Source organism: Blennius ocellaris, assembly GCF_963422515.1.
Source record: "Blennius ocellaris genome assembly, chromosome: 19".
Taxonomy (NCBI): domain Eukaryota; kingdom Metazoa; phylum Chordata; class Actinopteri; order Blenniiformes; family Blenniidae; genus Blennius; species Blennius ocellaris.
The window spans coordinates 14,534,366-14,560,041 of NC_137668.1; the positions used below are offsets into that span (position 1 = coordinate 14,534,366).

The 25,676-nt window shown below is 45.8% G+C and overlaps 4 protein-coding genes across 5 annotated transcripts; 2 read left to right on the forward strand and 2 right to left on the reverse strand.

The window, feature by feature from the left end:
- Positions 1-333: 333 nt before the first annotated feature.
- gtf3ab (general transcription factor IIIA, b) lies at positions 334-2,095 on the reverse strand (the record flags this gene model as incomplete). The annotated part of the gene is made up of 9 exons (XM_080515275.1): positions 334-416; positions 481-565; positions 752-987; positions 1,083-1,163; positions 1,243-1,316; positions 1,397-1,488; positions 1,538-1,673; positions 1,764-1,858; positions 1,982-2,095. The coding sequence occupies 9 exons, from the start codon at positions 2,093-2,095 to the stop codon at positions 334-336; spliced, it is 996 nt and encodes a 331-aa protein (XP_080371401.1).
- Positions 2,096-7,351: 5,256 nt separating this feature from the next.
- On the reverse strand, positions 7,352-10,321 carry rpl21 (ribosomal protein L21). Its single transcript, XM_080515133.1, has 6 exons — positions 10,291-10,321; positions 9,549-9,627; positions 9,265-9,326; positions 8,522-8,634; positions 7,864-8,014; positions 7,352-7,475 (listed from the first exon to the last, which is right to left on the reverse strand). The coding sequence occupies exons 2-6, from the start codon at positions 9,613-9,615 to the stop codon at positions 7,386-7,388; spliced, it is 483 nt and encodes a 160-aa protein (XP_080371259.1). The 5' UTR covers positions 9,616-9,627; positions 10,291-10,321; the 3' UTR covers positions 7,352-7,385.
- A 1,056-nt stretch (positions 10,322-11,377) lies between these two features.
- usp12a (ubiquitin specific peptidase 12a) lies at positions 11,378-16,857 on the forward strand. Of its 2 annotated transcripts, XR_013937042.1 has the most exons (10): positions 11,378-11,488; positions 12,965-13,045; positions 13,145-13,358; positions 13,451-13,686; positions 13,914-13,990; positions 14,263-14,346; positions 14,468-14,665; positions 15,798-15,876; positions 15,981-16,137; positions 16,240-16,857. XR_013937042.1 is itself a non-coding variant. In XM_080515026.1 (9 exons), the coding sequence occupies exons 1-9, from the start codon at positions 11,441-11,443 to the stop codon at positions 16,080-16,082; spliced, it is 1,119 nt and encodes a 372-aa protein (XP_080371152.1). In that variant the 5' UTR covers positions 11,378-11,440; the 3' UTR covers positions 16,083-16,857. The 2 variants fall into 2 exon arrangements, 1 of the variants encoding a protein (XP_080371152.1); XM_080515026.1 differs by having other exon boundaries at positions 15,981-16,857.
- A 2,351-nt stretch (positions 16,858-19,208) lies between these two features.
- Positions 19,209-20,235, forward strand: gpr12 (G protein-coupled receptor 12; the record flags this gene model as incomplete). Its single annotated transcript, XM_080515389.1, is given in 4 exon segments — positions 19,209-19,237; positions 19,239-19,323; positions 19,325-19,556; positions 19,559-20,235. Coding segments are annotated over 4 exon segments (1,023 nt in total).
- Between the last annotated feature and the right edge of the window lie 5,441 nt (positions 20,236-25,676).

Genomic DNA, 25,676 nt, shown 5'->3' on the forward strand with positions numbered 1-25,676 from the left:
ACCCTGAGGGCTCTCCTGCCCTCAGGCCTCATCACATGACAGCCAGCTGTTCCTGCAGCTGCAGTTTTATACGTGTGAATGTGTGTTCCGTTTCTTTAATAAACATTTCCTTCGAAGGATTGAAGACTCAAAAGTGTGCTTTTACACATTGGAAAGTTTTAGCATTGTGTGTGTCACAGCCATATAGGAATGAGTCACGAGAAAACTTCATGCTTAAATGAGGATTTATTGACACAAAAAGGGACAAACCCGAAATTAAACCAGAATGCAATGTTTCTAGGAGTACATTCAGATTACGATGTGTTGGGGTACAAAGCCATATTGTGCAGCTTTTTAACAAGGTCGCCCGTTCCCCCTCGATTGGCTGCAGCTGCCCGTTTGACCCGCCGTGGCCCAGTCTTTTTCGGACGCAGCGCCTAAAGGGGGAAAAACCTCTACATTACATACAAGGACAGAGGAGAGAAAAGCAGCATTGCCTACATTGGTCAAATAGTTGCCAAGGACACTTTACCTTCAGCTTTTTCTTTGCTGGGTCATGCACCACTCCGTGTCGCCACAGGCTTTCCTGTTAAAAAAACACCAGCAATAAAATGAGCAGTCTCACAGATTAAACATTATAAAGTTAGATATTTTCCCCATTGAGGCTTGCTGAAAGTGCACATTTTCTATTCCCAGATGTGCGCATTCCATGCGCACGTGTATTGATGATCTGGTAGGTTTCGACAAAACGAAACCACAGTGGAAGTTTCACCTTCATGGCAAAGCTCTTCTCACAGCCGGAATAGGCACAGCTGAACGGCTTCTTCCCCTCATGGTCTCCAAGGACGTGGCTTTCCATGTTGAAACGACGCATGAACTTTTTGTCGCAGCCTTCTCTGGGGCAAGCGAACATCCTCTTTGGTTGCCCGGAGTGGACACGCAGCTTGTGTCGGTGTAAAAACCACAAGTTGTTAAACAGCTTGGTGCACTTCTCACACGACACCTTGACTGAGCAGAAATTAATAAAAAAAAGCCATCAATACAACTGCAGAAAAGAAAAAAAAAAGTGCAACCATTTCTGGATACAATCCAGCCATTCATACCCAAGTGTACTTTTCTGTGCGTCAGATACTCAGTCCATGTTTTCCCCTTGAAAGGACATGCATCCGTCTCACAAGCGTAGCCTACAACAGCAACGCCAAGGCTTCAGCTTTAAAGCATTCGATGACAAAAAGGGGGAAAAGAAAAATTCTGGTTCCCAACCTCCGTGCGTCTTCTCGTGGTGCTTAAGTTTTCCACGCGAGGGAAACCCTCTGGTACAGCCACTGAAAGTGCAGCTTCACAAAAGGGCAAGAGTTTAGACGCGGAGTGGCCAGAGGAAATGAGTGTCGGTCCGTCGGCAGTTGGGTTTCCTCACAGAAAAGGCAGAGGCTGCTGGTGCTGATCATGTTTGTGGGCTTTCAGTTGGATCCTCTTGTGGAAGTCCTTTCTGCAATCCGTAAGGTCGCACTGAGAGAAAAGCAAGAAGAAAGAAAAAAAACCAACAATCTAAAGTTACAGCACATCGTGAGAAGTGAACACTGGTAAAGAGATCTACTTGATGCCGTTTCTCCTGGTGCTGGTGGACTCGGGCCATGTGGTTCTTCACGCCGGCACTTGTGACGAACGTCTCGGCGCACCCATCGGCCGGGCACCTTGAGAGCAGGACCAGCGACGGTTTAACAAAAAAAAAAAAAGCAATCACGGGCCTCGGGATCCCACGGCGCAGAAATGGCGCGACTTACTTGTGTGGCTTCTCCCCACTGTGACTGAGCTCATGCCTGGTGAGCTGGAGGCGAGTGCAGAACGTCCTGTCGCAGTTCTCGCACGAGAACGGTTTCTATCACACACAGAAAAACCTTTTTAAAATGCCCCATCACCGGTACGAAGTACAACATGAGCTTATATAGTGCGATTGGCTGCGTTCGGTTTGGCTGAAGCGAGGTCTTTGGGAGCCACTTACCAAACCTGTGTGTTTGCACTGGTGAGCCTCGAGCTTCCACGATTTGCTGAACGCAGCTTTACAGTCGTCAAAAGAGCAAGCGAAGCTCTTTTGACTCTGCAGCCGCTCCCCCATCGCCGGTACGCAGTTTCAAGCGCACTGCTTAGTGGTAAGGAGGCAGGACGCTGGAGTGACCCACTCACATGGGCCTCATTTAACTGATTGGAATGTACCACTGAGAAATAATTGGGGTTTGAGGAGGGGGGGGTTTAAATGCTGTAATTAAAAAATGGAACAGAAATGTTTTCCCAAAACAAATAGAGTATGTATAGTTTGTGGACAGCGCAGACAAGTCGAGTTAAACGCAAAATTGATCAACTGTGCATGCCTCGCACTCCCACGGGCTCTGTTATTAAAGATCATGGCTCCAGTGACTCGCCTGGCTAGAAAGTGATTTAATCCCCCAGGTTTAAAAGTGAATTGACCGATACCTAAACACTGTAAACATCCGGGAGTCTTTCCTTCACACTGATTGATTCGGGCTTTAAACATGTCACCCTGGCTCCTTGCAGCACGAGTCTCTATCTGCTGATCTGTGGTGTGGCACCCGGCCTGAGAGAGAGAGAGGAGACTGTCTGTCTCCATTAATCACACACACACACAGAATTTACTCCGCTAATCGCAATCTTATCAACCCTCCCATAACGCTCTCAGACGTGATTTACTGTTGGCAGATATTAGTCGTCACTTAGATCTTTTGTTGAACTCAAACCTGGAACTAAATCAATCTCTTTCAGCCTTTGCAGTCACAATGAGTTATTTCTGAGGGAAAAAAAGCTCATTCTCTTTGAGTAGTATGATATCAAAGCTACTAAATGTCTTTTTTTTCTTTTAAATGTTGATTTGCCTGGGCCCATTAAACCTCATTGCCATTCAGTTGAACCACAAATAGATTTTTGCAGGTACTGCAGCATCCTCCCACAATCCAAAGACAGAGGGACGCCTCAAAATCTTAAGATTTAGAACAAGTTTGATCAAACTCAGGGTCAAGGGGGGGGGGTCAAGCGAGCGAGCGAACGTCAGAAGAAACCCTACACCTTGGAGAAGTCGTCTGTTTATTGCAGTGCTAATAGAAGGCTAGACATTGACCCGCGCAGTAACTCCCACATGCAGGTGAATTAGCGTGGGAGGAAGCCTGAGAAACTGGAGTGAACCCATGTAAGGAAGAATGAGCAAAACCCAAATCAAAAAAAGACACGCAGGGCAGCAGGTTCAAACCACATTCGTGCTATGAGGCAAGTTTTGAAAACGTGAGAAAACATGCGAAATCTGGAACTCGATGACGATCGCATGTATTTTCTTCCTCGTCAATGTGACTTTGTTCAAATGACAGAGGTGCCGCAATAAGACTGCTGTGGGAAACATGTGACACGTTCTCCCGTCGGCCTGCTGGTGACGACGGCCGTTTTCAACATTTCATTCAATATATCATGTTGTCTGATGGTGAAATAGTTCATCGGATGTCACGATTGCATAGAAGTCCCATATTTCTTTTCCTCTCTGTTAATTTAAAAAAAAGAATGTTCTAAGTTTGAGAGTTGGAAAGAAAAAAAAAAGGAAAAAATAGAAAAAGTTTGAGTCACAGACAATCCGACAAGTTTATCTGCTTGTTCAAACACCACTGATCAGCCTCTCTGCCCCGTTCCCTGCTCCCATGTGAAACCTTTGACTGACTTTTAGTGAATGAGGCCTATTGAGAGCCTGTTGGGTGTTACCTCTGTGCCCTCCCGCGCTTGACACTGTTATCAACCCCCCCCCCCCCACCTCCCTCATCCGGCACCTCCGTCTGTGCTGTCAGGGACGGGGATCAATACAGCTGGCCCAATATCCGCATGTATAGGCCCGAGCCCACACCTGTCTCTGATAACTCTCAGTCTCACCTGTCACACCCAGAGATACAGCATGTGCTCTGTTTGGCCTGCAGTGGGATTTTCCTGCGCCTTTGTCAAACTTTCAGGCCGAACCCAAACACACACCGACACGCCCACAGTTACATCAGGAAGAAATATTAGCGTCACGGCCATTGAAGGTCCTTTTTTTTCCCACTAAGGTGTGTGTGTATGTGTACAGAGTAGATTTAACCTCAATGAGGGGAAGGAATCATACCCTTTTCTAATCACGTATTTTCTACTTTAAACCACTGTGAAGGAAATAGTTTCCCTAAAACCATGAAACGAATAACTCCAAAGGAAACGTGAACATTTATCAAGTGGAACTATGTTTGGTTTAACAATGATTTACGCTAAAAAACAAAATGTTGACGTTTATCTAACTTCCGTTGCCTTTTTGTGCAAGATATTGTGACAAAACTACTACAAGATACTCTTCAAAACTACTGGGAATTATTCACAGTCCAGCTCTGCTCTGTGACAGGAAAGTACCAGAGTGTATTATTTAAATGAGTCAAAAAGAGTCACGAGATACAACAGGACATTGAAACACGTTGATGTTTATTAAATATCCCTTCCAACTAAATGTGATAACACGTGTGTGTGCGCCATTTCCCACAAAATCTATACTTGAGTATATAATACATGAAAATACATCTGGATATGCAATTTCCCACTTTATAGGAAGTAAAAACTTCAACATCAATAGATGCGTCTATTCCTTCAAATGTTCCACCGCGAGTTCTCAGGAGACGTTTGGTCGGGTTCAGCACAGTTTTCAAGAACTTGCTGGAGAAAAGATGTTTATGCTGGAAAATCCTGGTCATAGTGGACTGAACCTTAAAATTTGTTGTGATGAGAAGGTAGATAATTGTTGTCATGTCATGTGGCGTAACGGCTCCACACTAAAACGTGTGTGTGGGTGTGTGTGTGTGTGTGTGTGTGTGTGTGTGGCTGTCTGATTATCTACTGTTTGTGTGTGAGTGGTTAATATGTAACGTCCCGGGTCGATACAGCTGCTCCGAGCTGCAGGCCGAGCTGACAGGCTCAATCTGTGTGTGTCAAACGTGTGATTAAGGAGTTCATAGTGCTACACAGCTTTTATCCACAGGCCTTGTCTCCCTCTGCCCTCCTCACCCCTCCACCCCCTCTCTCTCTCTCTCTCCCTCCTCCTGTTTACTTTTGTTGTTTCTTCAATCAGTAACTTCCATGAGTCAGTGCCACACATGATGGTTTCATCTGTGAGAACGCGCACAAACACACATAAACACCCACACGCAAAAAAAATGACTGCAGATGGAAATTACAGGACAAAAAAGCAAAAAAAGGTCCATACAAATCAGAGTCGTGTGGTTCTGGGGGGGAAATACAAAAATAAATGTTTTTTCCAAGTCACATTTTCTCAAATGTGACGAGAATAAACAGAAATGCATAGATAACGTTCCTCTTAACTTAAGTATCCCAAGTAAAATCCAGACCGTGCCGATCAATACCAAGGGCTTTAGCTTCCCTGCCAACTCATTGACTGATTGCATTTTGTTTTTCCTGGTTTTTATCTCCTCAACTTGTTGGACACTTATTACTCGGGGGGCCCCGATAACACCGAATATCCCAACCTCAGGTCTGCAGCTTTATGAAGGTGCAGCCAGATGACCTGCACACGTTTATCTTCAGGGGGGTGTTCACAAGAGGATTACAACACTTGTTTTAGCTATTTTCCTCCTTGGAATGACAGATGTTATTTGCTTTATGAATCACACCTTCCAAGATATATTGTTTACTCTCCTTTTAAAAGGTAACTTGCTTATCAGGTGCAACAACATAATTTTTTAAAACTAGTCATCGAGCGTTGTGGTCCATGCAGAGCCGGCGGCTCTATCTCTGCAGGCCGGTCCTAATTTGTGCAAATATTGGGTAAAGTACTGAGGTGGGATGAGATAACCTATTTGTCACATAACCAGCCAGCCATTCAGCCTCCACTGATTAAACAGCCCCCATCAAGTGGTCAACACACACACACACACACAATCACACACACGGTGAACCACACATACGTTGAATTTTCTATTTTTCTATGAAGCTGAGATGTAAAAACTCACAGACCATTTCAGTGGACATACATAGTTCAACTAGGGAATCCATTACGTCTACAATCAAAAATGACTATAATCCATTACATTTAAGAGCCAAAGAATCAAATGCCATCTGCATGCATTAAAATATTATCTCACTATACCGTGAAAGTACCGCAGATTTCTACCAAGTTCACAAAATCTTTTTATTTTTTTTCCACATTTCATGAAAACAATCTAAATGCTGTTGTTTTGTGGGAAACAGTGAAACTTGTCAATATTTGCGAGATCATTTTGGACAATGTGCTCTATTCACGTTACAAGTGATATTTTGAAAAGATGACATATTTGACCATTTCCAGCTTTTTAAATATTGAGAGATCAAACTTCTTTTAAGAGATTTATCGTGAGATGAGTTCATTCTTCAGTCTAATGCAGTCAGCCAATCAGGTTTGGGTCTGAGCTCAGCACACCTTATGGTGAACACTGCCACCTGCTGGTCCAACAACAGAACGTCCGGCAACGATTTTACGCCCTAAAGATTAAAGCTCCTGCTTGTCCTGCACTTACTGCTTACCTATAACCAATTAGACTCTACAAAAATGTGAGATAACATAGAAAAAAAATATTGAGACTTCAAACTGAATGTATTAAAATGGTGCATTATTCCTCGACCTCATATTTCACTTTTAAATGAAAACACGTGCATCATAAAACATAAATGAGCAAAAATATCAGTTTTCAAAGTGAAAACCAGCAGTCTGAAAAATCAGTTTGATTTATAATCGCCTTTCCTGCTGGATTCATCAGCACTTCATATTATAGTGCTATTTGTCCGTGTTCTCTCGAGTGGCAGCTTTAATGGATGTAAAATAGGAGCTAGGTACGAGCTCCCCCTACTGGCATGCGGAGGAAAATCATGTCCAAGCCAAAGCATGAAAATACTTTAAAATAGGTCTCCCATTGTTTTGTTTAATGTTAGGATGCTTCACGTTTGATAAACTGACAAAAGAATTGAGTATTGATCAGAATCGTATTATTCTGCCATTGCTCCAATGTGAAGTTTGTTTGCGATACTGAAAAGTTGTGCACAATGTCACAACCATGTGATCACTTTGAAAGCCTTACAAGCCATCGTTATAGTGTCACCAAGATCAACATTTTCTCAGGTTGTGAACATAAATGATTTTCTGTGGTGGATGTGTGCGTTTGGGGGTGAAATGCTTGTGCCACGTGAGCCGATCACTCTCAGATCGCCGGTGAAATGAAATGGCTTTTGATTTCATCTTGATCAAAGGAGGAGGATCATCACCGAGTGACGGCTCACGTCTTCGCACTTCATGTGTGAACACAAAGACAAGACGCGGAGCGTGTGTACAAATATTTTTTATTCTGTCGAGCAATTTATGCCATGAACTCGTAGGGGATGGGCTCCAGCAGCTGAGGCTCGTTTTTCTTGGTGCTGACGAAGTGAGCCTCACGGGGAGGAGCAGGCTGAGGAGAGGAGGTCAGAGTATAAAAGTGTCCGTGCATCAAAATAAGGTAGACGTCAATAAAAGGACAACTGAGTTTGTTGATCATTTTTGTACCCAGAAACAACTTACAAGCATTTGGTAGCATTTTATTTGTAATAAATGTGGTTTCCATTTAAAATAGTTGTGAGTTGATAAAATATATGAATAATCGGAATGTTTAAAGAAAGTTGTACATTTTTACTATGACAAAATCAACTTTTCTATTGTGTTAAAATGTTGAAGACGTACCAGTACGACACAAATTATGATAGAGGAAGTTGTTGGCACATTGCAGATTTAAAGTATATTTTCTCACATTAACGTTGCTTCAAGGGGCCCAAAATAAAAAACTACTGTTCAATTCATACCTGGCGCTTCAGCTCCACCCAGGTGCCTTTCTGCTTGGCCTCCAGCTTCTTGCTCTCGTTCTCCTTGACGCGCTGCAGGAAACTGTCCCTGCTCTTCGAGTGCTTCACATGCTCGATGCGCACGTTGATCCTCTTGGCCAGGATCTTGCCCCTGTGACAGCCAGACAGAAAGACAATAACCATGTATGACATTCCGAACTATAGAAAGAGGTGCCGAGCATAGAACCAAAACCTCAAGTTTCACATCACTGTCTCCTCAAAACACGTGCAGATCAAACCAGAACGTTTGGCTGGAATGTTCAAGGATCAAGTGCTTTCCCCCACATGAATGACCACAGAGGACACCACAGTTCCTGGTGGCAAAGTGAAGGTGGGGTTAACTGTCCTCTCCCAGAGGACTTTGAAGACGCAAGTTTAAAAATGTGTCAGGATGATCACAAAATCTCAACACCATTTGGTGAAATTAAGATCGAACAGCTTCATTGGTCACCGACGTTGCAGCCTCTCCGTCAGTGGAAAAACAACATGCATCTGGATTTCACTTTAGTCGGCTCCTACATGTTCAGCGTTTCCAGTTCAGGAGTTTCAATCCTTAAAAAAGTTCACGCACTCGCCCCCCCTCGAGATGAAGCAAAAATAAACATCACTTCCGACTTACTTGACCTGCTTGTTGACGATGATGCCGACAGCATGCTGGGTTACATTGTAGACACGCCCCGTCTTGCCGTGGTAGCACTTGTGAGGCATTCCTTTCTGAATGGTTCCTGTGCCCTGGAGAGAATCACACCAGGATGTCACAACACAGACGTCACTCCAGCAAAGTTCGATACAAATCAGAAAGTGACAATCTCTAAAGAATCATTTCTTGCGATCGCAAGTCCACTGTAGATAGAAAGTTTCTTTGACTTTCAATATTGGAATATTAAGACTTGTAAGGATCATCTACAGCCTACAAATGTGTGGCTGTCAACGACCTCACTCTCCCAGGACTACGAGGCCTATTAACACATGACATTCTATAACATACTTATTTACAGGACTGAGTCGTCGAGCAAATACAATTAGCATCTATATCATGAGTGTTTTTGTTTTTTGCAATACCCCGAGATAACAGCACACTTCATCAATATAGTTCACTATAAATACTGGAGTGAACTGTCCAAGCGAGATCATACAATTTACATCTCGTCACAGGCCACATCAGGCCATTTAAGATTTTACAGGGTCGACTACGGAAAAGTCTTTGCAGGCCGGCCAATTGTATTTGTGTGCAAGTCAATGCTCATTCTACTTAAGATTTGAGACAAGAAACATCCATAATCAAATGTACTTTATTTTTTACATTATTCACCTACAAGTTTTACCAGAACTTGCCAAACCAGACAAGGGGAATTATCTTACCTTGATATCAACGATGTCGCCTTTCTTGTAGATACGCATGTAGGTGGACAGAGGGATTGGGCCTGTAAAGTACACAGACAGGTCAAGACAACTGATCACTAATCCTTCACTGGACAAAAGGTAGCATGTTGGCAAGAAAAGCAACTCTGGGAACTTTACAATTACTTGTGTCAAGGTGAATACAAAGATGAAATACAAGTCGATTACAATCACGTTTCAGACAAACCCTTTAACAGTCTGTCCCTCTTGGAAAAGTGCAATATAACAGTTATCAGGAGACTCACCATGCTTGCGGAAAGGCCTGCTGAACATGTACCTGGTCCCCCTCCTCTTGCCTCTGGTGTTCGTCATGATGCCTGATTTCTGCGAGGAAAACAAAGATTTACTGCAGCATATGTTGAGATTTTACTCAAAATTGAACTCGGACCAACAACGAAAACGATCCAACTGTTATATGATGCTTGAAAACTGAATTAAGTATGTCGCTAATAAAAAAGAAAATAGCCAAAATAGCTACATATCTTTATAAATAAAGAAAAATTTACCAGAAAGGATGTAGTTCTGTTCTGACCCTAACCCTAACCTCTGACAACATTTATTTAGAGTATTAACAGAAAACCACGGACATTAAAATCTGTTAACAACAACGGAGGTGTACGATGGTTCGACCGGTACAGGATTAGACAGCGTCACCCAAAATCTGCTAGGAAATGTAGGCATCAGATAAAATAAGCATGCTAACCTATTTACTTATAAAGCATGTTTGTTTCGTGCTTTCTGGCATATAAGATGTATTATTGAGAAATATTCTGCTGCTGGTCTGTGACGCTGCAGGCCCACATGGAGAGCCACGCTGCTCCTCTTCTTCTCATTTGACCGTGTTTATCGAGCCAAGGGCCGTTTTTAATGCCACAATTCCCCCTGTACCTTCTTAAGAGATATCGACGGCACATACGTGGATGCAAAGTTGTCCAAATTCTGTCCTAAATATGAGGAAATTTGTGTTTAAGACGGAGAAGTTCTTACCCCCGGTCTCTACAAGATGGCGGGTACGGCGGAAAGAGAGAATTTAGGCCCCCAGACTCCGCCTTGTGAAGCAGAACTGAGGCAGGCTGCTACACTGCCTGAACTAAATTGAAAACGAAAAGATAAAACCAGTTTACTTTAAGCAGGAAAAAGCGGACATGGGAAAACAACTCCAAGTAAAAGTGATATGACACATTGAACCCTAAAACAATGAGCGAGAATTGGCTTCGCGTTAATTTACGTTGAAAAACGTTTTAAAATCTTTCGAATTCTAGTTCTAGTTAACCTGCCCTACTATAGAATAGAATAGAATAGAATAGAATAGAATAGAATAGCAATACTTTATTAATCTCAGATGGAAATAATTTAATCAATTGCGGACTATCTATCCAATAGGAGCAATTTGGGGTTCAGAGTCTTGCCCAAGGACACTTTGACTCGTGGACAAAGACATATTTGAAATCGAACCTTCAACCTTCCAGTTGAAATATGACCACTCTACCCACTAAGCCCCTTTAACTACGGTTATAAACAACAAACAGTTCAGTTTTTTTCTATAAACGGAGAACATGTAGTTATGATCCAGACTATTTCTGTACATTAAATATATGGCCATATCCTACTAAAATACTCAATGCAAATAATATTGTTCATGTTAATTATTAAAGTCAGTGACGACATAGCTCTTGAACAAGATGGACAATCCGTGTAACTCACTGAACTAACATTTTTTTTTCTTTCACAATAACTTCTCTTGTTAGTGTTTCCCAGATTATAGATGCACCACTTAGCTTAATTAACTACCCTGGAGCTGTACAACGAAGCAATCGACACACAACGCTCTGGTGTAAATTGTAAGGACACATTTTTAATGTACAAAAGCAGCCCGCATCATGACTGCTTTCCTTCATTATTCATTGAGTTATTGTCGTTATTTTAATTGCGTAAAGACCTCCAGTGGAGGACAAGCGTCCAGCGGGTCTTCATGACGAAGCCGGAAGTTCCGCGCGGTGCACGCTCTCGCTCCGCCACTCTTGGCCCTTCCGTCGCGAGCTCAGCAGATCTCCGTCCTGCCCTCACGCGAGGAGCCAGCCCACTGAGCCCAGTCTTGTCAGCGCGCGGCTGTGTGGTGGAAGATGGCGCTAGCCGAATGGAAATCCTAATGACAGTCTCCAAATTTGCCTCCTTTTGTACCATGGTGAGTTGGCACAGCGGGCTCGCGGCGGCGTTCGCTAGACCGCAGAGCGACGCGGAAACCGCAGGCTGCGCCGCCGGTGGCTTTTTAAAAAACCGTGGAAATCCAACCAGTTATTTCTGCTGCGCGTGCTAGCCAAGCGGTTTTCGGTGTGTAGCCGAACGGGCAGCCACCCACCGCCTCCCCTCCTGCCCTCGTTTTAACCGCGGTTAGCTGCACCTTCGCGACCGCGGACTGTTTATTAGCGCACGTCGCGACGAGTTGTTGAGTCGGATGTGTGTCACGTCGCCTCGGAGCGCCGTGACAGTGCACCTGCTGCTGCCGCTGCTGCAGCGGGCAGTCGCAGCTAATTGGCTAACGTGAAGGTAACCGAATGCTAAAGCAAGTGTTTGAGCTTGCCAGCAACTGGACCGCAGCTGGATCTCACACATACGCAGCGACTCCCGTCTGAGAGATAATCTGCTGTATGTGCAGGGAAACGGTGTGAAGAAACCCTAAAGTTGTCGTGTTTGGCCTATATGACAAACTACCACACATTATGGAAGGGGGGGGGGGGGGGGGATGACGACATTGTTTAACATTAGCTGCGCAGCTGTGTCCTACAGAGTGAAACACTCCCAACAACACACCAGAAAATCACGTTGATCCCATTGTTTTGGGTTTTTATTTACCTTTAGAGTGTCGTGCCTGCAGGGATACAGAACATAAAAGAGTTAAAGAAAGGGTGCCATGCTGAGAGAAAGTAACTGGGTCTGTTTGTTTTGTTTGGTCTTGCAGCTGGTCACTTTCTTTTTACAAGCTCAAATTTCTCAGCGTTTTAAATTGGGTTTCTCAGGAAATGCTGACAGTTGCAAATAGTAGTTTGATTATTGATGACCGTTAATGATCTGCACAAGGGTCTTACTTTGGAAGTAAACGAGAAGATTTCAATGTTTTGGACATTCATTTGTGTCTGTGAACATGCTGCCCTGAAATGATTGTTTTCACGTTTGAAAGCTGGAATAATCCAAAACCCGCATCCATCCATCCTGCATTCTTCCCGATCCCACACGGCTGTTCCAGGCAAAACGCGATGCAGTGTAGCTGTTTATACACATATGTGTGATAATACTTTTGCCTATTTAGAAAACTGTGGTGAGACAGAATATGCGGTCATGGGCTGCCACAATCTCTTTATTTATTTGGAAAGATGGTCTCTTGTTGTCTTTCTCCTGCACATCTATAGCTTCCTTATTGAGTTTCCTCTTTAAAAGGCTTCTTGGGATGAGTGTAAGTACTGACCGGGGACGACTCGGCAGAGAACAAGTGCATGCTTTTAACTCTAAGTGGAGGTGGCGATGAAAACGGTTGGCGTTCAGTTTTTGTGCTCCTATTATGGTTCTCTATTCCAGCAATGGCCTTGCTTAGCTCCATGTCACTTAATCAGGTTGTTTTTCATCCAATAAAGTTATCTGTTTGTTTGTTTGTGTGCCCTCGTAGGGCGCCAATGCCTCTGCTCTTGAGAAAGAGATTGGATCAGAGCAGTTTCCGGTCAATGAGCACTACTTTGGCCTGGTCAACGTAAGTAGTGCCCGAAACACTGTAGAGTCCGAGTTTTGGATCCGTCTCCTCCCAGTGTATACTGACACAGGTTTCCACGTGCCTCGTTGTTGCTTGTAGTTTGGGAACACCTGCTACTGCAACTCGGTGTTGCAGGCCCTGTACTTCTGCCGGCCGTTCCGAGAGAAGATCTTGGCCTACCGAAGTCAGCCGCGGCGAAAGGAGAACCTGCTCACCTGCCTGGCCGACCTGTTCCACAGCATTGCCAACCAGAAGAGGAAGGTGGGCGTCATCCCACCCAAAAAGTTCATCACGCGGCTCCGCAAGGAGAATGGTGAGATCAGATCAGCTTGGCGTCTCCCCCCCGGTCCTGCTCCGTCCCTCTTCAGTACCTGCTGACATCGATCCGCTTTTCCTCCCCCCCAGAGCTTTTTGACAACTACATGCAGCAGGATGCTCACGAGTTCCTGAACTACCTGCTCAACACCATCGCCGACCTGCTCCAGGAGGAGAGGAAGCAGGAGAAGACCAACGGCCGCCTTGCCAACGGCACATTGGACTCGCAGAACAACAACAGCAACGCCACACCCGCTCCCACCTGGGTCCACGAGATCTTCCAAGGCACCCTGACCAATGAGACGCGCTGCCTCACCTGTGAAACCGTGAGATGCCTTCAGACGTGTTTTTCATCCACATAGAGCAGCTGTTAATTTCAGGCTTTAAGAAACTCTATGAAGTACCTTAAATAGGTTTAATTGCAGGAATGCAACACCAGTTTAAGAACCAAGCGGTGGTTTTCTCAAATACTTTCTGAAAGTTCAAATTGAGGGGCAAAGTATAATTTTTTTTAACTCAAAAAGTCTTGTGGTATTTCCCTCCCCTCCTGTAGATAAGCAGCAAAGATGAGGACTTTCTGGACCTTTCTGTGGATGTGGAACAGAATACCTCCATCACACACTGCCTCAGGTAACCGCTGCATCAAATCTCCGCAACTGCCTTTCTTAGATTTTTTTCTATCTTTACGATTTGACCAGGATTTTTGGAGCAGAACTATATGTGGATGTGAAGTTTTATTCCCGACTCCGGTTATCGTTCCCGTGAGACGTCTTGAGCCTGGCGGACGTCCAAATTTGAAGGATTTCTAATGAATCCTCCACTTCATGTTGAGATTCATCGCTTTGAAATGTGCCTGTGACCTGGTCCATGTTGAGATTTGAGGGTTTTGTTTTCATTCTCAGAGGTTTCAGCAACACGGAGACACTGTGCAGCGAGTACAAATACTACTGTGAAGAATGTAGAAGCAAGCAGGAGGCACACAAGAGGTCAGCTTCAAGGTTCCTTCTCCAAAATACGATTTGTGTTAAGGGTTTTTTTAACTGTAAATCGATGTGTGGCGGGGCGTTCAGACACTCTCTCTCTCTCTGTCTCTGTTCTTGATGGTAGGATGCGTGTAAAGAAGCTGCCAATGATCTTGGCTCTGCACCTGAAGCGCTTCAAGTACATGGAGCAGCTGCAGCGCTACACCAAGCTGTCCTATCGAGTCGTCTTCCCCCTGGAGCTCCGCCTCTTCAACACCTCCGGGGACGCCACCAATCCGGAGAGGTTGTACGACCTGGTCGCCGTGGTGGTGCATTGTGGGAGGTGTGTAAGGGGGCAACGCACAGCCCCAACCAACGGCGCTCTTCAAATAATGGCCGAACGCATGGGAATCTCTTGAGCCTCACATCTGACCAGGATTGTTCATCTCTGATGATTTTTTCCTTTTGTTTATTCAAGATTCAAACAAAAACTTAAAATGGACTCCAACTCACATCATTGAGCCCATTTGCAGTAATCAGATTCTGAAGTATAGTAGTATGTAGTTACATTTTGTCATGCTTGCACAACAAAATAACCCGTATTAACAATGACACATGTGATGCAAGTCTGCTCATTCCATTTCTCTCAATCAAATAACTTGTTTTCTTATAAAGCCCTGTCGTATCCTGGGGTTTACACGATCGCTTAGCGTGACGATCTTCACAAATCGGATGGTAATTCAGATTTGACATGGATAATAATGAAATTGAAAGTTGTTGATCCTGTCAGGAGTGAACAGAGTTCTGAGTCCCAACCCACCCGTTTGACTTCTCTGGTGGTTAGTTAACTTTCCTCGCCATCCTCCAGTCTGACCACACTCTTTTGTTTATCTTGTCTAACCTTGCTGCCAAATGACTAAACTACAATATTCACAGCGAGGGTAACGAAATACTTGTGAAGGTCTTGTATGTATTAATTCACATGAATGCCGAAGCTAAATGTACGACGCATTTAACTCTAGTGCGGAAATCACAGTTTCACAATAATAACGGGGAATCTGCAGGAGCTCGAGTCTGAAAATGCAAAGCATCCCCCTAGAACTGCTCTACAAGTCAAGACTGATGTCGATGTGATGTTCGTATTATTTTTGTCTCCCATCATTGTCGTTCACTTGGAAAATGAGATAAAGCTTCACTGTATCCGATTTGGCTTTTAATGCAATTCTCTGCTCCGTCAGACCTTCATGGACATGAAACTTCTGCCAAATGCTCTTTTTAAATGTAATTCAACCCACTTTTCTGCAGTAGAATATTGTAATTTACAAGCTTGAATCTTAACTACATTCCTCATGAAGATCATTTAAGACTGGAGCTGTTTATAGAAGAATCGATGACGCAGCAGGAATGTCGTTTTTATGTACAGTTGATTAGTTCATCAAACATGGTGCCTTTTTTTTTTTCTTTCTTTCTTCCAGTGGTCCGAACAGGGGTCACTACATTGCCATTGTGAAGAGTCACGACTTTTGGCTGCTGTTTGACGACGACATTGTCGAGGTGGGTGAGACGCGCGTGCACACGCTTCCAGAATTTGACGATCGAGCCTCTTTTTCTTTTCTTTTTTTCTCCTCATGCTTCATGTCCTGTTTCTGCTTTCGTAGAAAATCGATGCACAGGCCATAGAAGAATTCTACGGTCTCACATCCGAAATCTCCAAGAACTCCGAGTCGGGCTACATCCTCTTCTACCAGTCCAGAGACTAGACCGAGGGCCGACGTGTAAAGCAGGGGCGCCGCCCTGCTTCCTGTTTGCGGAGAGGTGTGGGGGGGGGCAGTGGACTGTAAAACGCACCACAGCACGGCGACCGACCCGCCCGCACAGCTGTAATCCATACCTGTGCTTTTTTTTAAACGCACTCAGCGCTGCAGCTCAGCCCGTGGACGTCCTCTCCCACCACCACCACCACTCTAATGTACCAGCTGACCCCCCCCCCCCCTTCATGGCCTCCCTGCCCCCTCTTCCCTCATCCACCGTTGCTGCCGTCAGGACAATGAGACGACAATGAATGATAAGTGTCCAGATTGTTTTTCGAAAGACGCTGAATGAGGGCTGTACAGATGTCGGTTGGCTGTATGAGTGGCGTTCTAGTTTTTTTTTTGCCTTGGGTGTGGGCTGAATGGGTATTTAATAATTCATATAACGTTATATCGGCCTGGTGTCTTCACACTCCCCCCCCCTCCCCACCACCACACTGTTGTTCTGAATCGGGATGCTCGGGAGAATGGATCCAAACAAGGATGGAGGTGGGGGGGATGGGGAGGGGAGGGGGGGGTGTCACCGGGCTGCGTATTTCTACAATGTACAGAATGGTATTTGTATAAATATTACAAGAAGATAATATTGGAAAACATTAGACCTTGAGAAGACGTATTAACACTATGGTGCACTTTTGATACTGTTTTGTAGGTGTTGGCAAGCTTAATGTGAGGGTTTGCTTGAAAAAGGCCTGTTGTGAAGCGATCATTTTCTGTTTTAAAGAAAAAGAAATAAAGCCAGTAAGATTGAGGCGTACTGTGTTTGTCTGTCTGTCTGCGTGTGCGCGCGCGTGTGCGAGCTCTCCTCTGTCCCACAGGTGCACCGATGACTCATAGGGTGCTCAACATCGCCTCCCAGCGGTGATACCTCACATTCCTGTTCTCCCCCCCCACTGCAACAGGAGCTATTTTTAATCCATTCACACCCAAAAGGCAGGTATTTCTTTCAGAAAGCGCACGCGGCTGAAAGTCTCACGTGGTCAACTTGCAAGAGTTTCGCCGCCGGCTTTGAGGTTGACGAGAGAGGAAGCGGTGTGTCGAGGTGCGACAGAGAAGATGGAGGACAGGAGAGGGAGAAAGGAGGGCGAGGAGGAGGAGGCTGGTGACACACATCAGAGTTGCCGTTAATAGCTCAGACAGGACCAGAATAGCAGGGCGTCGCAGGAGGAAAGTGAGCTTTCTGCATCCAGCATCCTCTTAATGAAACTCGAGCTTGAGGGAAAGAGAAAAAATAAATAAAATAAAAAAAAGCCCATATACTAATAAAAGAAGTGCAAGATCTGCAGGAATTAGTGTTTATTAGGGGGAACAACCCCGTTTTTGGTGACTTTACGCACAGACACCTCTGCACGTGTCCCCCTTGACATTTCGCTCTTTATCGGAGTTTTAACCGGTGTTCTGGCAGTCTGGCCCATATGGGACTCCTCCTTCACCATCACCCCCCCCCCCCCCCCCCACATCCCCACCATCCTCCTCCTCCTCCATCTGTGCACACATCTCCTCCTCTCCATCTCTTCCGCCGCTCCGCGCGCACAGCCGCAGTCCTCCGCGATGCGCCGTTAACGACGGAGCCGCTTCGCGCTCTTTGCTTTCTTTCTCCTTCCATCACCCCTTTCCTCCTCCTCCTCCTTCCTCCTTCCTCCTCTTCCTCTGCCTCCCCGAGCTGCGTCTCTGCTGTCCACCGGCGCTGCACCATCCTCCTCGGTAACATGGACATACGAAGCCGCGGCTCTTCCATTTAGACGGGAGGTCTCACGTCACGGAGTCAAGGTATGACTGCTGCTGCTGCTGGAAGCATCTTGATCATGCACGGGAAAAGATGTAACCCCCCACCCCCACCCCCCTTCTCTCAGGAACCTTTTTTTTTTTTTTGCTGACGTGGAGCAGGAGCTGTGCGCTTCTGTGATGCAAGGTGCTCATGGTGATGGTGCGCTGCATGGCCACCAGCGCGTGAGACGCATGGTGGGAGCGCAGACGGGTGCGGTATCTGTGGAGAGCACCGCCCGTGGATTAATGCCGGTAGCGGCTTATCAATATCTTCTTTTTATTAAGCTCGGATCCGAACGAAAGGCCTATTTCTGCTTTTCTATTCTCACATTAGCAGCTCTCTTTTGTAACAGCCTCGCCAAACACTTGTTTCAAATCCCAAAGGGAGATTCAGCATTCTACCTGTTAACAGCAGGTGAAGAAATGTGCATTTCTACTGCGTTAGTGCTATGTATAAAAAAAAAAAAAAACAGTTAAGAAAATAGTTATCTGCTGGTTTTGGTCCTATGTTGCACAACAGCAACGTTAAGGTGAGCGTGTGCTCCTGCATAATGTGTTCTCAGAGGCCAGTGAACCACATGCTCAGTATAACCTTGACTGTTTGTGTTGTGGAATGAGTAACACATGTGTCTTTAAAAAAAAAAAAAAAGACAAAACAGCCACAAATCCAGAGCAGGACAAAGAGGTGAGCTTGTAGCCAGATGAGAAACAAACCTCCCACACCACTACCAGGAAACTGGTAAACTTAAAAAAAAAAAGAAAGACTCCTCTAACAGATGTATTTATAGCTTCCAGCACCCCCCCCCCCCCCCCCCATGCAAATGTGCTCAGTGTCGGTATTTAAGGATCTCAAGCTCAGATAGCAGTCTGTAAGGTAAGGAGGACAAATCACCTGGACACAGCAAGGAGCTTTAAGATTTTTGTCCTCCCTCAAATAATTTACAAACTGCACCAACAGTCTCAGGATTGTTGTTTTTTTTCCCCGTTATGTGTTTTCAATTATCATTATCTCTAGAGAGTAAAACAGACTCCTATATTTTTTTGGTCAGGGAGGGGAAGTATCTCTTTTACTGGGATTGTAAGTTTCTTGTTAACTTCAATATTTTTAACCTCCGAGACAATCTGAGGAACGGTTTGGAGCCTTTACTGGACATACCTGTAACTAATCACTTCATTTATGAATCATATAGTGGTTGCACAGGTCAGATAAGGCAGCATAGAAGACAGGATGCATTCGAAAGGAATGCAAAGGTTTACGGTGGCTTAACAATCTATGTCTGTGTGTGGATTTTTCAGACGGGGGGCACAATGAGTGAAGAGCCACCGGCCACCCCGGCTGGCTGAGCCCGACCCCACGGCGTGGGCCAGCGGTGGCGGGGGGCTGATGGACAACGGCACCGGGCTGGGGACGTTTCCCCCCGAGGGACGGACTCCAGCCCAGCCAGCTGCCGCTGCTGGTCAACCCCTGGGACATCGTGCTGTGCTCGTCGGGGACCCTGATCGCGTGCGAGAACGCCCTGGTGGTGCTGGTGATCTGGCAGAACCCGGCGCTCCGGGCCCCCATGTTCTTGCTGATCGGCAGCCTGGCGCTGGCCGACCTGCTGGCCGGCCTGGGCCTCGTGCTCCACTTCACCTGTGCCTACCTGCTCCGCTCCGACTCGCCCAGCTGCTGACCGTGGGCCTCGTGGTGGCCTCCTTCTCCGCCTCGGTCTTTAGCCTGCTGGCCATCACCATCGACCGCTACCTGTCGCTGTACTACGCCCTCACTTACAACTCGGAGCGCACGGCCGCCTTCACCTACACCATGCTGGTGCTGCTGTGGGGCCTGTCGCTGTGCCTCGGCCTGCTGCCGGTCACCGGGGTCAACTGCCTGGCCGAGGAGGCGTCGTGCAGCGTGGTGCGACCGCTGACCAAAAACAACATCGCGGTGCTCTCCGTCTCCTTCCTCCTGCTCTTCGGCCTCATGCTGCAACTGTACGTGCAGATCTGCAAGATCGTGATGCGCCACGCTCACCAGATCGCCCTGCAGCACCACTTCCTGGCCGCCACGCCCCACTACGTGACCACGCGGAAGGGCGTGTCCACCCTGGCGATCATCCTGGGCACCTTCGCCGCCTGCTGGATGCCGTTCACCGTCTACTCCCTCATCGCCGACTACACCTACCCGCCACTCTACACCTACGCCACGCTGGTGCCCGCCACCTACAACTCCGTCATCAACCCGGTCATCTACGCCTTCCGCAACCAGGAGATCCAGAAGGCGCTGTGGCTGGTGTGCTGCGGCTGCGTGCCCGCCAGCGTGGCCCACCGTGCACGGACCCCGAGCGACGTCTGACCCCGGGGGGGGGGGGGGGGGGGGGGCGGAGACCCGAGGCGACCTGGGTCAGCCGTGCTCCTCACCGGACACCGACGGCAGGAGAGGTTCTGGTGGGTGGTGGGGGGGGGGGGGGGGGGGAGTGGGAGACAGCCGTGGCTTCGGCTCCGGCTTTAAAAGTCAGTGGCCAATGCAGTTTGGTTTGTTGCCCATAAGGATGGATTGCTTTTTTTTTTTTTTTCTCCTCCCTCCTCCACTTTGTTACACTCACCACAAGGCAAGGCGGTTACTGTCTTCCCCGGTAAGAGGCCACGATGCCCCTGCCCCCTCCCTCTCTGTCTACATGCCACGCCCTTCTTCATTTCTGCAGCGACAGAGAGAGGGGGAGAGAGAGAGAGAGAGAGAGCGCTGAGTGCATCACATGTTACAGGCGGGAGCTGGATATACAATGTGCACACACTTTACAGCGCTGGCGCTCCGGCTGGCACGTGTTTGTTTCTCCTTGAATAGGAGGGAGGGAGGGGGTAGATTTATTTGCGCTCGTGCGTGCGTGATAGAAGAAAAAAATAAATATATATATATATATGTAATGATACATGCGGTGGTGAGGAGGAGAGGGGAGGTGAGGCGGCGGCTGCAGACGCAGGCATTTCAACAGTAAAGCCCCGTCTGGAGGAGCAGCATCCCGGCGCACTGCTGCTGCACTCCGAACGTGCGTCGAAAGCCAAACAGCCGCGGAGGGCTAAAAATAGAGCCGCCGCGCCGCTCCGCGCGCCTTCTCGTTCCATCCGCGCGCCGAGTCCTCAAACACTTGCCGGGGCAAAGAAAATCTCCTGCTCCTCCTCGCCCGCTTCCCAATTCGATTCATTTCTTGTCCCCTTTGCGTCCAAATGTGTTTTGGATGAGCTCCCTGTCGTCGGGAGGCCAAACCCGCCATTTACCCCCCCACCAACATCCTTTATCAGGGTGGATTATGTAACTACTGTACACAGTCTGTCCTTTCACTTTATTGAAAAAAAGGGGTTTCATTCCAACTTTTTTTTTTTTTTTGAGGACGTGGCTTCTTTCAATCTCTAATCGATTTGACGACAACCCTTAAAACTGACAGGTTCCCCGTATTCCCCTCGAAAGAAATCATAGCTGAAGGAAAGAAGTAACCACCAATGACGAGAGAAATGCAAGTGTTCAAATGACAGGATGATGTAGAGGAGAGCAGGATAATTATACACTTTTAGGTCTGTTTTTATGAAATAACGTATTTAATGTATGAGAGAACTAGTCCCGACTAATAAACGACTAAACTCTTTTGGTGCTATAGATGCTCTTGAAATCCCAATGTGATCAATCTTTATATATAAATCTGAAACTGTAATAACTTAAGTCATTTCAAAATGATTTTTATCCTCTTATTATTTGCTTTTCTTGTCATTTCTCCCGCAAAAAAGGTTTTTTCCAGCTTATCAACTGATCCAACCTTGATTGATCTTGGAACAATGACTCATGCAGAAAACTCATGCAATTACTCACGGTACATGTTGCCCCACAGTAGGGGCAGAGAGAGAAAAAAAAGCACACGGTTGGGATGAATTTAGTGTTCTCTGGATAAACATTACCAATATGTGCAAGTAAATTCGAATAGAGTCGACTCATTTTAGATTTTAAAATAATAATAGGTTACCTTTCCCAAGATGAGCAGAGGAGCACTTTGATTCTGATGGGAAATAAAGCAAAAATATATATATATATATATAAAATAATAGTCTTCCCTAAAATGGCCTGAAGCATAATCGGTTTATGTGAATCCCACTGCTCCATCACAGATGATCATTTGTGCAACATTTTGTTTCTTGAAGGCTCCCAACGATGATGTAAAACTTTTTGCTTCACGAGGAGTTCCAGCAGTGAAAGATCCAATTGGTTTGCGAGGAAAACACAAAAGAGGGCGATTGTAATATAGAAGCAGCTCAGAGCCACTGTCACACTAAATATACAATATACAATATAAGTTTATGACTAATGTCCCCAGCCACTGTATATAAATAACAGACAGTTTATGGTGAACTCATTAGGGATAACATAACAAATACTTTCTTTGCTCTGTTTTGGGTTTTTTTCTCTCTTTAGCTGGGTTTGACTTGCGTTTTACTTATCCTGCTCTCTTTCTGAGGAAATATATGCCCATATTTCTCTTCAGGCACACACCGGCCATATAATATGAACTCTTGCTTGCTCCAACATCACTGTCGTTTAGCATGGCAACAAAGCAAAGATCACCCGTCTTGTTTCCCCCCCTGTCGGTCGCCTATAGGCCACTGCTGGCCATGTCCCGAAGCTTCCTGAAGTCACCACGACCCCAATTATTCTGTTTGTGTCAAACATACCGCAGTGTACCTCACATGTCTTGCATTGTAAGAGCTAAACTCGTCCGGTCACCAACATTTTTTTGTTGATATTTTGTAGCATTTGGCTGTAAAATTGCTCCAAATTCAGAGGCTTGGCACCATCGGCTATCAGCTGCTCTGAGTTAGCTGTCTCTCCCTCTTGATTCCTTAACCCTTCAGATCATGTCAGCAATAACTAGCCAATGGAAGGTAAGTTATTTTTTAGATGTGAAGCAATACTCGGACAGCAATAACATCCACATCTCCGACGTGACGTCTTCTTCCCGCCGAGTGCAGGGCCACCGTGGACTCTCGGGAGGGGGATGTGTAGTGGAAGAGACGCTTCAGTGACACGTCTTCAAATAGGTGGCGGGATAAATCAGTCCCCGGCTGTAAAAAGATGCGACGGATGAGATCAAACGACTCATTCATCAAGGTGACACCACTGCCTCATTCAATCACCACGGATGATTTTTTTTTCTTTGTTCTCAAAAAGCAAAAATTGGGCTTTGATCTTTTGTCTCACCAGGATGAAATTGTGAAATTGTATTTTTTTTTCTTTCTTCAGTGGCCTATATGCCTTCTTGTGAGCATACAAACTGTCCTGAGTGTTGTAACTTGAACTATCAGTGCGTGATTCAGGACTGCGTTTTAATTCGTGCGTCTGGTATGAGTTGCATGGCCTCTGGGTGTGTGCATGTGTGTATGGGTGTGTGTGTGTGTGTGTTCGTGAACCAGCAGCTCCAGCAGACCACGGTCTGACTCCTTGTGTGGGGACCGATGCAGTTTATGAAGTTATATCAAGTCCTGTTTGCCCCCCCCCCCCCCACTCTCTCTCTCCTCCCACTGACCTCAGATGACAATGCTGCCAGTCTTCCTGTTGATTCTGAGAGAAGTGGCCTCGATTCTGTGTTTTGCCGAGTTTTTTTTTTTGGGAGGGGGGAACTGAGACGAGGAGGTGGGCGTGTCGCTCCAGCACTTCAAGCCAAAGTGAATGGGACTTTTTTTTTTTTTTTTTTTTTAATGAGCAGGGGGATCCTCGTCCTGCGGTGTAAAAAAAACTATGTGTCTCCTCCCATCACTAATACTATCCTCTATTTAAAAAAAAAAAATCAATCTCGTCTGGTTGAGGCAGGTGTCCCGTTAAGTGACCTCTGAATGATCCTATATGAGCTAAAACAGAAACACCCGGCTACTTCCAAATACAAAGATGACGCTTCTTCTTTTCTTCCTCGCCGCCTCCCCTTCGCAGTGAGCCTGGTAGGAATCTGAGGAGCTCCCAGTCTTAATCGCTCGGGCCTCAGATCAGCTGCTAAACACAATTTTTATTTAATTTTTTTAAAAGCAGAGGGGGGTTGTAAGTAAGGAAGGTTAAAGGAGATCGTTTCGGAGCATTAGGATGTAGCCGGTGTGTGTGTGTGTGTGTGTGTGTGTGAACTTGTGCACAGTGTCAGACTGAACCCTGTAGTTATTCGACGAGCACCGACAGGTCAGACTGGCACAACACAAACGTCACAAACTCTTTATTACTTTACCTTTGAAGAAGAATCTATTTTGTTATATTCATTGAGAAGTTCTATTTTTTTCCACCTCAGTCTGGCCTGAATTCTTTCAGATTCTGATGTTGTACGATAGAACCTGCGCTGTAAAAGCCTTTTTCTGAATGTAGTATTTATCAAAAAAAAAAACAACGATCGACTGACGTCTCCTCTCAACTCATTTGTTTTCTGTAAATAAGGCATGCTGAAGGGGGGGGGGACTTTATACCACCGTGCATGGTGCTACCAAAGCCAGTCAGGATCGAGGGCCCGATGTGTCGCACTGGGTGTTTTTCATTTTTGAACGACATTTCTCCACGCTGATGTAAAACCTTGTTCTGTTTCGCATACGCCCTTCCTCGCTTCAATATGCACCAGTTTCATAACGGCTGGTCGGAGGAAGATTTAAAAGAGAAGAAGAGCTAAAAAGCAAATGGCAGAATTTGTTTTGTTTTGGGTTTTTTTTGTTTTTCTTTCACTGATTGGTGAATGTGAATTTTCTTGTGTAGCCAACAGTATTGTTGAGACCTTCATTGTTGGAGCAGGTGTGGAAAAAAAGGGCTTTGTTATCCAAGAAAGGTAAAAAAAAAAAAAAAAAGGCTGCGATGTTGGATGTAACACTCCTCTGTGGCACACCTGTTATTCCACCGAACGGATGAATTCGCTGTTACTCGGGAGGGAGGATGCGACGTTTCTGACGGTTACTAATTTAGAGCTAAATATCAAAACACTCAAGGGCCTGCGAATGTGTGCGTGTTTTTGGGGGGGGGGGGGTTAGGGGTGGGGTGGATTCAACGCCACAGTAACAGCATTTTGTGTAGACGTACGCGTAGTTTTCGATGTGAAATGCACTTTATTTGTTTTGGGGGTGGGGGGGGATTGAAAATGGCACAAACGAATTAAGTATCTGCAAAATGAAACGTTATAAAAATGATAATCAACATGCACTAACTTACCTGAGATATTGTAGAAAAAACAAACAAACAAACAAACAAACAAAAACTTTGTGTGAACGTGGTGTCTATTTTTCCAAGGTGTTAGTTGTACTTTTTATTGCTTTGGTTAGCTCACTCAATTGAGAGATCTTGTTAATTTTGTATTAAAAAACAAACATGTACTGTGCATAAAACTCCTGCCTTGACTAATTTGTCCATCCGAGTCCCCCCCACCCCCCCTTTTTTTTTTTCCACACTCCTGTTTCCCTGGCAACTCCTTCTTAGCTGTACTGTTCCCATGGAAACTGAAGTCTTAAGAGCCAGGTATGTGTCGTCTCTATGACGACGTAAAGGCAACCCGACTCGCAGGAAGTTTTGAAGACGTTTGCCCCCCTCGCGTGTGTGAAAATGCCGTATTAGACGAGAAGAAACGGGGTCATTCTTTGGGTGCGCTTGAAACCGCGTCCGCTTATTGTGCTCAGTATATAACAAACCCCTGCATGACCGAGAATCTTCAGACCTGGTGACGACAGAGGAACAGTGAAGAGATGTGCCAGCCCGTACGTGATCACTCATTCAAGCATTTTATTTGTCTCTGGGCCAAAGGT

Excerpts from the sequence above, each read along its gene's own strand:
- rpl21 (XM_080515133.1), bottom strand. The coding sequence starts at position 9,615 with ATGACGAACACCAGAGGCAAGAGGAGGGGGACCAGGTACATGTTCAGC. Across the intron at positions 9,327-9,548 it reads CAGGCCTTTCCGCAAGCATG|GCCCAATCCCTCTGTCCACC; the intron begins GTGAGTCTCCTG and ends TGTACTTTACAG. Across the intron at positions 7,476-7,863 it reads GGGTGGAGCTGAAGCGCCAG|CCTGCTCCTCCCCGTGAGGC; the intron begins GTATGAATTGAA and ends TCCTCTCCTCAG.
- usp12a (XM_080515026.1), top strand. The coding sequence starts at position 11,441 with ATGGAAATCCTAATGACAGTCTCCAAATTTGCCTCCTTTTGTACCATG. Across the intron at positions 14,666-15,797 it reads GTGGTGGTGCATTGTGGGAG|TGGTCCGAACAGGGGTCACT; the intron begins GTGTGTAAGGGG and ends TCTTTCTTCCAG. Across the intron at positions 15,877-15,980 it reads TTGACGACGACATTGTCGAG|AAAATCGATGCACAGGCCAT; the intron begins GTGGGTGAGACG and ends CTGCTTTCGTAG.